Source organism: Anopheles moucheti, chromosome 2 (genome assembly GCF_943734755.1).
Source record: "Anopheles moucheti chromosome 2, idAnoMoucSN_F20_07, whole genome shotgun sequence".
Taxonomy (NCBI): domain Eukaryota; kingdom Metazoa; phylum Arthropoda; class Insecta; order Diptera; family Culicidae; genus Anopheles; species Anopheles moucheti.
Window position 1 is genome coordinate 13,858,967 of NC_069140.1, and position 14,559 is coordinate 13,873,525.

Here is a 14,559-nt window from a genome sequence, read left to right on the forward strand (position 1 = left end):
CCCGCGTCGAAATCGATCGGAATGCTCCGGAATGCGCCATTACCAGTGCTCGAGGGCTTCGCATCGCAACACGTTCCGTTTCGGCCTTCCCATAAAGCACTCGGCTTCGGTCAGCAATTCGTCAAAATGCCATCGAAATCGGATCTACTTAACGACACGGTGCGGGTCGACAGTGCGATGGAAGCGGGAATCGGCTAACACCATTCCCGCCAACTGGTCATCATCAGCGAAAATTTGGAAACGTTTCGGAATGTCACGTTCGCGACCGCACACCACAAACATGACCAACAACAAAAAAAACCATAACGTCACAAACGACACAGTTCGACTGTCCGGAAAAGTGTTCTCGCTTCGCAGACAGTCAACATCCACCCTGGTGGCAAACGCTGATCGGCAAGTGACAAATGCGATGATTTTGCAAAGGTGCCCCGTGAGGAAAAATTGGCACTGATGTAATTAATAAAAATAAGTCAAACGTTCTGCCGGGTGCTGCTTTTGTCGCTCAGTGGCACTTGGTGGAAGATTTCGAAGTAAAACTGCTCCATCATCATCTTTAACACTGCCTTTTTTGTGGATGGACTTTGCGTGGATGGAGTTTTCCTCTATAGGACACTGAAAACTTGATTAACTTACATAAACTAATCGCTTTTCTCAGCGCCAGTTAGCCAGCTTAATAAAAGTCAGCTTTCTTAGGATTGTTTAGGAGGCCTGAGACATTCAAGCTTTTCCCTCGTAGCTAATGAACCGCAGACTGAACCAACAGTGTGAGGCATATTATTTCTTAATGGCCTTTTTTGTATCATATCACAATGTTTCTTACTTTCGATGGGCTAGCTGGATGGTTAAAATGTTTATTTAACCGACGTCAGATTGATTGAACTCCATGGAATTTTTGAGAAATTTGAAGTTACCGTAAGGAATTGATTTCTCAGAATAAATTAGAATCAATTCAATGATGTACATCCAACATTCAAGAAATGAGAGCAAATAGAAAATCCTCTTCGGAACAGAATCAGGAATTTCTTCGAAGTCAATTCGCAGTTTTACAGCACAAAGAACACGTTATTTACGATGTGTGAGCTGATGTCTGGTTCATTCAGTAAGTTTAACATAAGTGTTCGAGGACTTCGTTCCAGTTTCTACTGGAATTGCTTTTGCTTTACAACGTTTCTCGGTCCAAGTCATCAAAGTCACCACTGATCTCAATGGCGTCGTTTTTAGTGTCAACTTGGTTCGATACTTACTTATAACTGCATCCATATTTTCCACAATAATTGAATTCCAAAGAAGGTAATCATCCTTCAATATGAAAGTGTACTAAATTTGCTCAAAATAAGGTATGAGTATTTACAACACAATCAGTATTCAACGGCGGTAACAACCTCTCTCAAATCAGATCGATTCAAATGCTGAAAAATATGATGTCTATTAGATTTAATAAAACATCAAAGTACACATTGTTAAAAATATTTCTCTCTTTCTCTGTATACCACCGGTGGTTGAAGTGTCAACGCAATCATTAACCCTTCCAACGCCAACAACTAAGCATATTAAATTTGTATTCATAGTTTTCGTTGCAAGCATTCCCAATTACACGGACCCAATCTTTCATTAGATTTATTTGTTGCTAAAACGGCCAAACCTTATCGACATTTCATTCGATTTGGCATGACAAATGTATTCAGGAAAACATGACGTCAATATGTTAGTTCGAATGCTTTGAAACTACGATTCAGACCGCGGAATATATTTTATTCCGAAACACCCCTTCGGGACAACAAAGTGTGAGTACGCTACCCGCACTGTTTCCCATCTCCATTTTGTTTTTTCGCTTTCATTGCAGTTAAGCTAATTTATTGGCAAACACAATTGAACATGTAATGGACGGCTAGACGGTGGTGGTGGGTGGGCGAATAAAATTCAACGATAATTTATGGCAAAACATCTCCAACGCTGACAGTCGTACCCCGATCGAAGACCCATTGCGTGTCGAAGGAAAATTTGACATTCATAAAAGCGTAATAATATGCCGCGCGCAATGTGTATGTATGCCTGGTTCCTACATTTCCATCGAGTGGTAAATTTTCCTTTCGCCCCTGCATCTCACCCATTCCCGTTACACATGGAGGAGCCTACCGTCGGTTTGGTTTCTATTGACATGAGACACGGGCATTCGGGGCTGGAGGACTGTGTACCGTATTCCCACGGTCACGTGTACTTGGCGTTCGTCGTTTGTCTACGACGGTAGGAACGCGCTGTATGTCGGAATGACATACAGGCTCGCATACGACAGTAGACCACCCCAAACCAACTAACCGTCAAACACGTACAAGGATGCTTGAAATTTTCGTTACGCAAATGTTTTTACATCTTTATTGCGGTTTGTGTACACTTTGGGTTTGGGTTTTGGGCACCGACGATGAGAAACATTTGCGCCAATCCGTTTGAAGTACATAAGCACGTCTATTCGCGTTTAATCTTCGAGCAAGGTTTTTTGGGGTGCCAATGTTTCGCTAGCAAATGGTTCGTGTACTTGCTTGTTTGATGTGTAACATCGCAACGATGCAGCGCATACACGGTTGGGTCGTGTTTTGGATGACGTGTTGATTTTCGGTTTTGTCGGAGGTGCCGCCGCCTCCTTCGCTCGCGGAATGGAAAAATCAAACATGAGAAATAAAAATCATAGCACCATCGTTTACATTTGAAGCCGGGGTAAAAATTAGCCGAAGTACACGAAATGCTTACGGGACGATGGGATGCTGGCTTCCGTGAGCGTGTAAGGTAAATAATTGTCTCCATGCCGTTAGCTGCAAGGAAGTAACACTATAAACCATACACGTATGATATTCGGAATTGAAAGTTAAAAGAAACAAACTTGTCAAAAGTACAGCAAAAGAATATCAGTATATTTATTCATGCTCTTAGAAATGATTCCTTTATGAAACTAACATCTTTGTTTTGGGATTGTCAGTTTGTTCAAAGGAAAACACAATCCAGAGCAAGGCCTGTGTAGGATAGAGGTCGAGTAATATAGAGCAATTTGACAAGTAACCAAAAGTTCGTTACACGTGATTTGACGTTTGGACGCCCTTTTCCATTCAAATGTTTTGTGTGTAGTTGTGTTGATTAATTCGGGCCGGTCATAGCAACAAGATTTTTATTGTTTTAGATTTGGTTGGAATTTGTGTCGCTGTTTTTCGATTTTAGTCCAGAATAAGATCTGCAAATTTTATTGGCGATTGGTGTTACACCACTTTATAAAACCATCGACAGTTTGCTGTTTTAACTGAAGGCATTCAAAACGAAGGAAAACTTTAACGACCAAGCTAATTGTGAAACTTCGCGATGTAGTAAACAAGTAGGCTAGACGCAAGGAAAAAGTGTCACTAATACCACGATAAGAAAGTGTGAGTGAGCTTATTATGCATCTTACACGGGCGACCAAACGTCAAATGAAATCCAAAATGGCGAACCCCTATCTTGGCTATTACTCGACCTCTATCCTACACATACCTTGATCCAGAGTTATTGAAAAGAAAAAAATTCAAAAATAGACTAAATCGACGAAAAGAAAATTTATAAATGAAAATCATAAAACGTTGAACAATGCTCGTCATCAGGTGGGAAAAGTCGTACAACTAGTTCGTACATTAGTTTGGGACATTAGATAATTTTTTTCTGAAATCTTGCTTTTCACGTTCATTGTAATTTTTTTAGAAACACTTCGAATGATTACTTAAGATGATTGAAAATTTATTATGATTTCAAAAAGTCCTACAAAATTTGCAAACAACATTGAAATACAATTTAACACAAGACCAACCAAACGTTGCCGGTGTTTTCTTTTGATTGATGATAGCAAACAATAGCAATGATCTCGATTTTATTCAAAAGGTTTAGAGTTCTACCAAGTAAATGTGTTCCAGTCGTTCAATCCCAAAATATAGTACGATGAAAATGAAGTGTATCACTCAAAATGACAGATCCGTTCCAGTTCTTAACAAATTGATGATATAATTTATTTGAGAAAACTAAATCATTTTCGTGACTTGCGCATACCGTCAAACATTTGCAAACTGGGTACCCATTACTCACTTTTCATTACCCACTTTAAAGTTTGATTACAATGAAAACAAAGTGCCAACATTAAGTGGATTTTATTTTTGGAAAAGCATCAACCCATTTGTTTTATCAAACGTTTCCCTCCCTTTATTGACCGTGCTATTTAAACAGGGGACTTTCCATGCAATAAACCAAAAATTGAATCTTCTTGAAAGCGACGATACACGAAACATTGTATTTGTTTTCGTTCTCTCTCTTCATCCAGATCCACATCACTCGCGCATTTTGCTTGCGATTCAAACAACAACTGATGCGCTCCTCCGGAACATGGGTGCAAAAAGTGGGCATTCGCTTGCGAAACGAATATATGACTCCACACGATACCCCGGCATGATCATTTTCGCTTTTACGAACACTCATCAAACAAGACCCTCTCATTTAACCAATCAATTTGCTCACCGTACAAACAAGCGCACATCCACGCGAGATCCACCATGCGCTTGTTTGGCTACCAGTCTACCACCACCTTACTAACCTACATTTTCTTTTTCTCTTCCCGGTTATTTTTTTTCTCATTTTCAGCTTCAGCTTCCCGTTGGCCCGCGTCAGCTCAATCAACGATCCGGCTGGAAAAACCCACCGGCAGTGAAAAATAAATAAATTGAGAAGCGAGAACGATCGATTGCAAACAAGCAGCGGATGCATCGCAGCGGATCATCAGGCTGCACACAAGTGACTTCAAATTGGCCCGCAACCATACAAACAGCAAAACACAACAAAACACTAAAACAAACGTACAAGTGCCCAGGTATCGTTAGCTTAGATACGGCGCAGATCGTTTAGTGTTTCGCACCGATAAGCCACCGGGCGACATTCAACCCGGCCGAGATTGCAGCGATTGCCCGGGGAAGAATCGTTAACCGAACGGAATTCGTGCGCCGGAAGTGCAAACCGTTTCCGCGAAACTGCGTCCCACCCGAGCGGGGGGTTGGGGTGGTGTAGGGAGCAGTGAAAACAGTTACACACACACGCACGCACACACACTGGGACACTGACCAGGGTACCAATACAGCAACGCGGAATATAGTTTACCCGAACTTATAAATTGCAACCCACCGTACGCTGAAGGTGTTTTTTTTCATGGTGGGCGGGAAATAGTGCCCTGCTAGCCGGATTACCGCCGGCGTTGATTGTTGCCTGGGTGAATTCGGAGTGGTTATAAAAGAAACACAATAATATACCCGTCAGGTGGCCGCATCGAGCGTGGATGTTGCAGGAGAAAGATGAAGATGATGGTACTGCTGCAACGGCATGTTGGCATGTTGGTTTTTAACTGATCTCCCGCAGGACTCATCCACCCGCCTCGTAACGGCCGCATCGATCCGTGAAGGTTTGTGCAATTCACCTGCGTGTGATTGTGTTTGTGGTGCGCGAATGGTGCGCTGGATGAATCATTTAGTGAGGCGAAAATAAACTTATCCTAATCCAGTCAGCAGTCATTCCCTCCGGCGACCGAAACGTTGGCATTTTGGGAAACGAGATTTGGGTCCCGCTTTTTTTTTTTTCACTCTCCAGAGTGCAAAAACTTCCCCACTCCCGGACGCGTGACGAGTACGCGAGATTGGCCGTGAGTCGTGAGACGGTTTTGTAAAACCGAACGTAAAAAGCGGCCCACTCAAACTGTCCTCGACTGTTGCTCTGTGCATGCGTGTGTGTTTGTGTGTGTGGTTTATTGCAAAAAGACACAAAAAATCGCATACGGATTTTCCATTTTTTCCATTTTTGGTTCGCTTGCAACCGGTTAGACGAGCGCGGTTCAAGAGGCGAAAATAATAAAATATTCAAAGCGGCAAACACAAACGGTACGAGTGAAATTAGGAACGAAACGCAGCGAAACGGTGGACAGGAGAAAAAAAAAAGCAGGACACTCGGAACCCGGAAGTGGAGCGGCAATTTTCATTTCTCCAAGGATTTTGCCCCAGCAACCGAGAAGAAAAATCTCGTGCTGGGAAAAATAAAATCCCCTAAAAACAGCGCACGGACACGAACGGCGATCACAGTAACCTGCGAGCGTTGAAGGTATTCAACGTAGCAGGCGTATGTGTGTGCGTGACTGCATACGGTAGTGTTAGAAATTATCCTTCCGGCAGCCGTACGAGCGTTACGGGCAAGAAAACCCGGAAGACTTAACCAACCCTATCGTAATGCCCCGTGTGTGTGTTTGTGTGTGTGTGTGCGGACGAGAACTGGGGCGGCAATCCTAATTGCTAGCGGTGTGTGCAACCTCACGTGCACATGATCCCACGCGCGGTAAAGAAACCCACCGTGTTGTGCATGTAGTGTGCTTTCGGGTGGCAGATAATTCACCACCCTTGCGAGACCATTACCCAGTGCACGAAGACGCAAACAAGTGTACTTACCTGGGACGCGAAGTGAATCTCGGCGTTCGCGTGCTACATTCCGGGGAAAGCGGCCACATTACTTGTGCACTCAGGCACCGTGTGCACCAATAATCGAATCGCTTCAAACATCGTTTGCTTTATTTTTCTTTTCTTCTCTCTCCCTCTCTTTCTTATGTGTATGTGTGTGCCAAGGTGCATTCTATCAAGCTCTGTAATACAACTTGAAAGTAACGGAAGGCACATTTGCATCCGGTAGAAAAAAAAAACGAGTTAAAGCGGTGACCCTTCCCCCTTCGGTGGAAACCTCAATAACAGAGTTAAAACAGGAAGGAAGAACCGAAACCGGAAAAGCAGCGAACATTTCTTTGATCATGCAAAGTGGCAGGATGAGTGTTTCCTTTACGTTTGCAGCAGCAGCAGCAACAGCACCTTCCGAGGGCTAGTAAAAGTGAGCAAAAGGTAAAAGAGTGAAGGAAAAAAAATGGTGAACCACCATGCGGGTGGTGCGAATTGGGCCGTCTGTGCATGCGTGTGACCTTTACAGTGCCCGTGTGTATGTGTGCGCGTGTGTGTGTGGCCTGTGTTATGTTCTTCTGGGTGGGGTTTGCGAGTAGTAGTGAGTGAGTGTTGGTAGAAAAGTGCAGATCGCAGTAGCAACCGACGGCGACGAAGACGAGTGCAAGTGCATTGCGAAAGATGCAGTGCAGCGAAAGATAAAGCGCCCAAGCGGTGGTTTTGTGGTAAAAGTGCAATTGGCCATATGCAAATGGGGGCGCCCATCTCGCTATCTTGCCGTTATTCTCTCGAGTGAAGCAATCCAATCGACAGTGTCAGTAAAGCGAGCAAGAGCGCTTGCTCGAGAGCGAGAGAGAGAGAGAGAGTGGAGACGTGTGCGGGAAAAAGTGAGTGAGTGAAGGAAGAAAAGAAAAGAAAAACTCTCAACCATCGCTTGCCATCGTGGACTGTCCACGGTACCAACGGTGAATGGCCGGAAGCGAGTGAGCGTTATCAGCTCGACCGCCGCCGAAGGGGACCCGTAACCCCCACCCGAAACGCACCCGGAACCGGAAGCGGAACAGATTACGGCAACGGCAGCGAAACCCACCGAGCCGGGGGAACACACCGTTTTTCCCGCCCCACGAGTGGATGAGCGCATTCAAAATGACAATGACGAAGGCACACATATTGTGCATCTTGTGGATGATTATTTTCTTCTGCACCAGCAGCACAGGTAAGACTTCCGTGGCAGTGTTTTCTTTACGACCAGCGCACCAGCTACACCAACGGTCGTTCACTGAACGTTGGTCGGTTGTGTGTGTGTGTGTTGCTTTATTTTCCGTTCTTTCCATCTTTTTTTATACCACTTGTCGGCGATTTGCAGTAACAAATGGTGGAATCGTTTATGCTGTTTAGCTACTTCCACCCATCCAAAGATCCGACCAGACAGGCAAGAACCTGATCGCCTTCCTGTAGTTTTAGATAGCACTAGTAAAGGATGCACCCCCATTTATCATGCAAGAATTGGTATCGCTACCCGATCTAGCTCCGTTTTATGTATGATGCTTCAAAATCCTTCTTTATTAAGGCAAAATCAGTTCATAGCGCATAGTTGCAGAGCTCTGAATTATCTTTTACCGAAGTTGTTTATTCAATTAATAATATTGAATCTTTACCACAGGAGTTCTTAATAACATTCACATTGACCTATGCATTGCTTCAAATGAACTTGTTCTAGCGTTATTTAGGGCTGGCTTGAATCCAGTTGTACCCAGATAGCATTTGATAACAACATCTATTAGTTTGAAATGGCCACTATGAAAATTATAGTACATACATCTACGTCATACATCTACGTTTGAAGATTAGATCGAACTACAGTCTTCTGCTTGGAGCACTTTCATGGCAAGGTACTCTTCTGGTTTACCGGATATCATTTAAATGATGGATTGATTTTTGTTCGGTATTGCAATCTCACACGGATAGATGTTAACACGTCGCAGGTCCAATTGATACTCGTTTATTCCCTAGTCCAGATACAGTTCATTTCTAGTTCATTTCTAGTTCATTAGCAATGTCATCCCCAATATCCGGTTCGTCTATACTTTGTACTTAAATTCCTAGCTTACAAACCTAATAATTCAAACATTCCGGCCACCAAAGGAAGTAATTCTTTTCTGAATTAGCTGAGTTCATGTAGAGTATGCTCATGAAACTATTAGAATTCAAATATATATCGAGTTCACTTATTGACTATCTTACTTATCTGATTTTCTTTCCGTCTTTCCTGTCTTACTAACCTGATCCTTACAACGGCCCTTCACATGAGAGTCTATTTGGACCAAAAACTCGATTGACAGATCTCCCTCAACCTCTGAGATCCTCGAAGCTAAATAGGCAAACTGACCTAATTGGAATATCAGTTAATTGCCTTGGCTATGTAAAAGCTTAATCAAAAGAAAATGTTTGAATAAAGGCTAGCTAAGGGCCAGTAGCTAGGTACATGCTACCTAGCTAGGCTGAACACGAGAGCTTTTGAAAAAAGCGCTTCAATCGTAACACATTTCAATTACTTTTAATAAAAACATTTTCGGTTCCTTGCTCTTGCCTTAACAATCACTTTAATTGTACTGTTGAGTAGAATAAATTAATCTCTTTTTCATCGGCACAACAGCCACAAGAGGTCTGACTTTAATTAACCGTAGCGGAATAGTCAGTCGTTTGTGGGATTTTGGACCGGTTCTGTCATGTGAAAACCGGTTCCGTTAGCAAAACACCACCAAGCCACCCCTAGATTATATTCCTATGCCTCGCAATACTTCACGAGCAGGAGATCATTACCTTGCAATATGACAATATAAATTAATCAACAGTTTTTAATTAATTTATCATAGCGCTATGCAGTTAAAAAATACTAAATGTTATAGAAATGAATTGTCTATCAATGTTAGCAAAGGAATAATTTTAATTTTCGTTTGAAAATATACTACCCTGTGTGTTCTTCTTTGAGAAAGTACTCGGTTTCAGCGAGCATCGTTGAATTAATTCAGCAACAGCAACAGCAACCAAAAAAAACCACCACCCATTTCGGTTGATCAACTTTTCATCAAAACAATCCCAAATATCTTCCTTAATTGTTCGTGCAAAGAAAGGGGGACCGGGATAAGTGTACGCCAAAGCAAATAAAAGATTTGCATTAGGCGCACAGAATTATGAAACCATTCTCGTGCCGAAAACTCCCACACTCGAAAGACACTCACTCGATGAGTGCGAGTGCGTGTGGAGCGGTTGCGTTCCACCCGGTCCGCGCTCGTATCGGCCTCCCATCCGTTAATGTATATTTGCTTGGCTGCTTTGCCACACTCATCGCTCAAACAAACTCGTGCTGCCTAAATAAACAGCGCACCCGTTCAGTGTTCTTCGGGCGGCAGCCAAATGTTGCGGCGGCAGGCTCGCCCCCAAACTTTGCCCTGATGTGATATATGATCCACCGAAGTGAACGGTGCTGATGTTTGCGTTGCGTATCAATATTAAAATACCAAACGGATCCGTATCCACCCACCCGCGGTTCATCACCACCACCACCATGGCGTCTCGTCCCCAGTCCCCGCATGCAAATGATCAGCAGAGCCAGAACTTTCGAAATGCCAGTGTGCCGGCACCACCACCGTTCGGTTGAAGCGGAATGCGGATAAACGGAAATTCGAATACCGGCCCCCCCGAATGGTATTTCCACACATTCCGAAAAGAAATTGAATAAGCCATCAAAATCTTGGCGCACGTACCTCCGGTTGTCCCCCGGCCGGCCGGGTATTGGAACATTGAAATGAGGCGGAGTATTGCGACGGTTTGAACAGAAGAAACAAAAATTCAATGCAAATATCCGGTTTTTTATTTTTCACCATCCTTTCCCACCCTACCACCCACCAACAACACCCACTGACTGGTTTGGCAAGTACTTAACGCAAGGCAGTATCACCGTGGAGTTCACCAGCGGGGCGGTCTCACCGCTTGCCTATCGCTGTCGATTTTCGTCGTCAAAGAGTCGTTTGATGATTGACATAAAACGCTGGAATTGTTGTACTACCGGGTTTACTTGGTACACACATCGCCACAAACACAACCCCAGGAAGGGCGCAGGCGGATGGTGACGGGGGGGGTGGAGGGGGGGAGGGTAAATAAACTTTCCGACTTTATCGGTCTAGGCTGATTACTTGTGCCTGCCTCATGCTTGTCAAATAATCACAATCCGACAAACTTTGCACCTCGACGTTTACTGTCCTGTCGACGTACTGGCGTTGTTTGGATGTGTTTGTTGTTTTACAGTGAGGTTTCCGATGTGCGGAGCTGACTTCAATAAATGGAGGCGCACTTTAAGCGCACTCGCTGCACACATCCAAGTGAGCTATGCCCCGTGGGCGAATGGTTTAAAGCGAGCTTTTATAACTCAATGGAGGCGCCTGGTGTTTTATAACGATGGATCGGGCTTCCGCCTTCCGCTACTCAAGCTCCCGGTTGGCCGGTTTTAATACACATAAATTTTTACGTTTATTTACAGTGATAAATTTTCTGGAAGAATTATATCCCCTTAAAGCTGGTGGTTGTTGGCGCACAAGACACAACTTTGGGATTAGCTGCTCCCCTTCCGCTGGAGCACATCGCGAAGCAAACGATTAATCGCAATTTCTATTTGCTGATGTTTGATTTATGTGCGCAATGAAACGATTGGCTTATGCTAAACAGACGGTAAATGATGCGCGTGATATAGAATTAATAATCACTCTTTATAGACAATCGTTTCGTGCCGCTTTTGTTTTGCTCATTTGCATAAGTGGAAAAGAAATTATTCATAAAAGCAAACGAAAAATGTCCTTTTGCCGTTGCTCTCAGTAGGCATTGAGATAGTAGGCTTTGCAATGAAACAATAAACGCGCGGCCACAATTTTAATCCACTTTAGCCAGCCATCATGACGATCGAATTGCCTTACTTAAACCGACGGTTTTAGCATGTGCTAATTTCATTGTCGCAACATTTATTACATTGCAAGGAAAAATATCGTTAAATTAGGAATGTACAATTTGTAAGCTTAGCGAAAATGTAAAACTTTCATTGCAATCATAATGCATGGGGTATGAGTGGAATGCAACGGTTGCAAAATGTATGTCCCTCTTGACCTTATTCACGGACCTGTTCTAGCCTAAGCTATGGGTCTTTTGATTTATTTCTCCATTTGCGCTATGATTTGACAGTTCGATTAGTGCTCTGGCAAACGGTACGCAGCGGAATCGATGACCGCGATGTTATCTCGGTGCAAAAACCAATCAATTCAGTTGAGCCGCCATTCGCATGCATTACCATTTAATCCAATACATCACATGCACATTATTGTTCAATTACAGTTAAATGGTTAACCTGTGTTCATTAGCAAAAAGTGTACTCAAACGTGAGGTTGTGTACCTACCTACCCCCTTTTTTTATTGTCGCTAATCTCATTAATATTTCATCCCTCTACGGGCACATGGAGCGTTACACTTTGCTACTTTATCGCTATGATTCACCTAAATTTTGATTTTCACCCAGCTAGCAAAGCACAATTAAAGCTGCTGACCGAGTTCTGCCTCGTTGGCGCTGTGTGTAAGCAGAGATCGTTCCCATTTTTTTTCTTCTTCCAGGCCACCAACGTGAAACCCATCCTAGCACCCACAATCAGTGGCACACGGGGTCATTCTCTCTATCTCTCTCTCTTTCGCACACACCCACACACACACACACACGAAAGGAAAGAGAAACAGATAACGCCGACGAAAAAAAAATCCAATCTTCGAAACGTAACACGCAGAAATCACCAAAGCACGCCGGATTGGAGGCAATAATCGTTAATTATGCTTTTCCATTCGCTGGTTGTGGTTGGAAAAATCGCTGAAACGTATCATTGATCAAATCAACCGCAAGTCTCTCTGCCAGCCCTTCTCGGTTACCCCCTACCCGGAGGTCGAAGTTTTGCGTGGCCTGTATTGGGTCGGACAGTTCGTTTATGCTTCATCACTCGTCTGCCTGCCCTCCCCCTCCTCCCCCCTCCCCGCCGAAAACCAAAGCTCGTCCACGTTATCCTTCCCCGAAGTTATGCGATAATAGTAATGAATTCGATGTGCTCAATGCGTTAGTGCCGAACCGTTTAGTTCGTCCGGGCGAAGAAAGCGCAGGAAAGGAAAGAGTAGTAGTAAAAATCGTTTGTTTAACGAACGCACACACACAATAGAAAGTTGCTATAGCTAGGTTGCTTCTGCTTTCTTTGCGAAGGGCATTTTCTATCCGACTGATACTTCTTTGTTCCGTGGGTGACGTCTCGAAGTGCCGGTAACCAGCGCTTCGCTCCGGTCTTGCGCCGATCCGTGTGGGCAAAGTGTGAAACCACATTTATACATTAAAACCAACTCCCCGCCTGCGTCTCCGTCGTGGCACAGCACTTTCCTGCCCCTTTTTGCTTCTAGATGGTTTTTTTTTGCAATGATGGTGCGGGTCATTTCATGGATCGATTCGCTTCGCGTGTTTGGCGTAGCGCCGGGATAACAACGAACGTTAAACTCAAAAGGGCGTAACCGATTTCACAGTATCCGTATTTATGGAAATGCACGGGGCGCGCTGTAAAACCATGACGGACAGGTTTTAAAAGCTGACGGCCAGCTGGTACAGGTGATAATTATTTTCCACAAATATTATGCTTCACATGGTATGTGCTGTAAATATATGAAAATGAGCGAAAACACAATGATTTTTCGTTCATTTATTATTCGATAGGAAATTTAATGAATTTTACTTCGCAACAAAATAAACACCAACGGGGGGGAAGTTGACGTACTGACGCCCTACAGGCTTAAGCGAACCACAAAAAAAACATAACCGTTCACCGTACGAAGATAAACAGTTTGTTTTATCACGTTCCATCAGTGACAACGTCCCGAACAAAAAAAAACACAAAAAGAAAGATAAGAATCGACCGGTACTCAAGTGAAGTAAAAATTAATTTGTTAAATGTTGTATCTAAAATGGCCAATTTCAGTCCATTTTAAAACATTAGCAACAGTATTACTTTTTTGTAACCTCAACAGGTTTTTTGCTGGCTTGTTACAGTTGAGTGTACCAAGACAAGCTTTTGGCATTGAAGAAAAAAGAAAACGTTACCACTTGCTTAACCATAACACTCAAACGGTTTAAGAACCGATTCGCTTTAATGTATTTAAACCAAAATAAAAAAAGCAATTCCATTCCACTACTCGAAACCTCCGCTTGAATTAATCTGCAATGTGTTGCCAGCTGGTTAAAATGGCACCCCCGTGTGTACGTGTGCATAAAATGGGAATTGTTCCAAAATTTTTGTCAATCACTACCACCGCCGCTGGTTCACTGCTTTCCGGATGGATTCTAAATCCATTCCCCCTTACAATTTCCATCATCAATCTCTGTTCCGCTAAACCAATCAAAATTGTTCGAATTTATGTTGTTGCTTCTTTTTTCCCCTTGTTCGCCAAGAGAAACATGATCGAAACATTATGTGGAAACAATATGGCTCGGGATGGAATAAACAAAAAATAACAGATTCCCCCACATTCACACACACCCACACGCATCATTCTCAAACAGTTGTGGAAAACCTTTTTTCAGTGATTGCTTCCGCTTCGGACCCAACTGTCCAATCATCTGACCCGGTTCATTTCCGGACCCTTGCCCGGATTTTGGGCCAGCAACTAATCCAGCATAACACGGTAGCGAAACGAATGGATGCGGATGGAATGGACAGGACACGGAACACGGGGAGGCCCAAGAATACAACACTCACGTCAAATAAAATCCTGACTAAGCTGAAACCGGTCTCCCACTGTCGGTGCTGCTGCCGGGTCCGAACCGCGGTAGCGGCCTCCCCGTTGGTTGGTGCACACTGTTGCTTGCCTTCAAGTAGAAATATTTACGACCATGCTGATTATGCAGAATAAATCAAACTCCATCATACTCTCGCTGTGCCGCTTGCATGTTGGAAAAATCCGTGCAACCCAATCGGACAACTTTGTGTGCGACTGGGCGAGAAAAATGATGGAACAC

General features: G+C 43.6%; 1 protein-coding gene across 4 annotated transcripts in view; it reads left to right on the forward strand.

Annotated features, from left to right (window-relative positions):
• The window catches only part of LOC128305022 (uncharacterized), a 219,189-nt gene that overhangs the window by 130,276 nt on the left and 74,354 nt on the right, over positions 1-14,559 (forward strand). For 3 of the 4 annotated variants that reach the window (XM_053042302.1, XM_053042317.1, XM_053042325.1), the window contains exon 2: positions 6,657-7,695. In XM_053042302.1, coding sequence (XP_052898262.1) covers positions 7,611-7,695 — 85 coding nt within the window. In that variant the 5' untranslated portion in view covers positions 6,657-7,610. The remainder of the gene's footprint in view (positions 1-6,656; positions 7,696-14,559) is intronic. The other variant, XM_053042309.1, reaches the window with a different exon arrangement.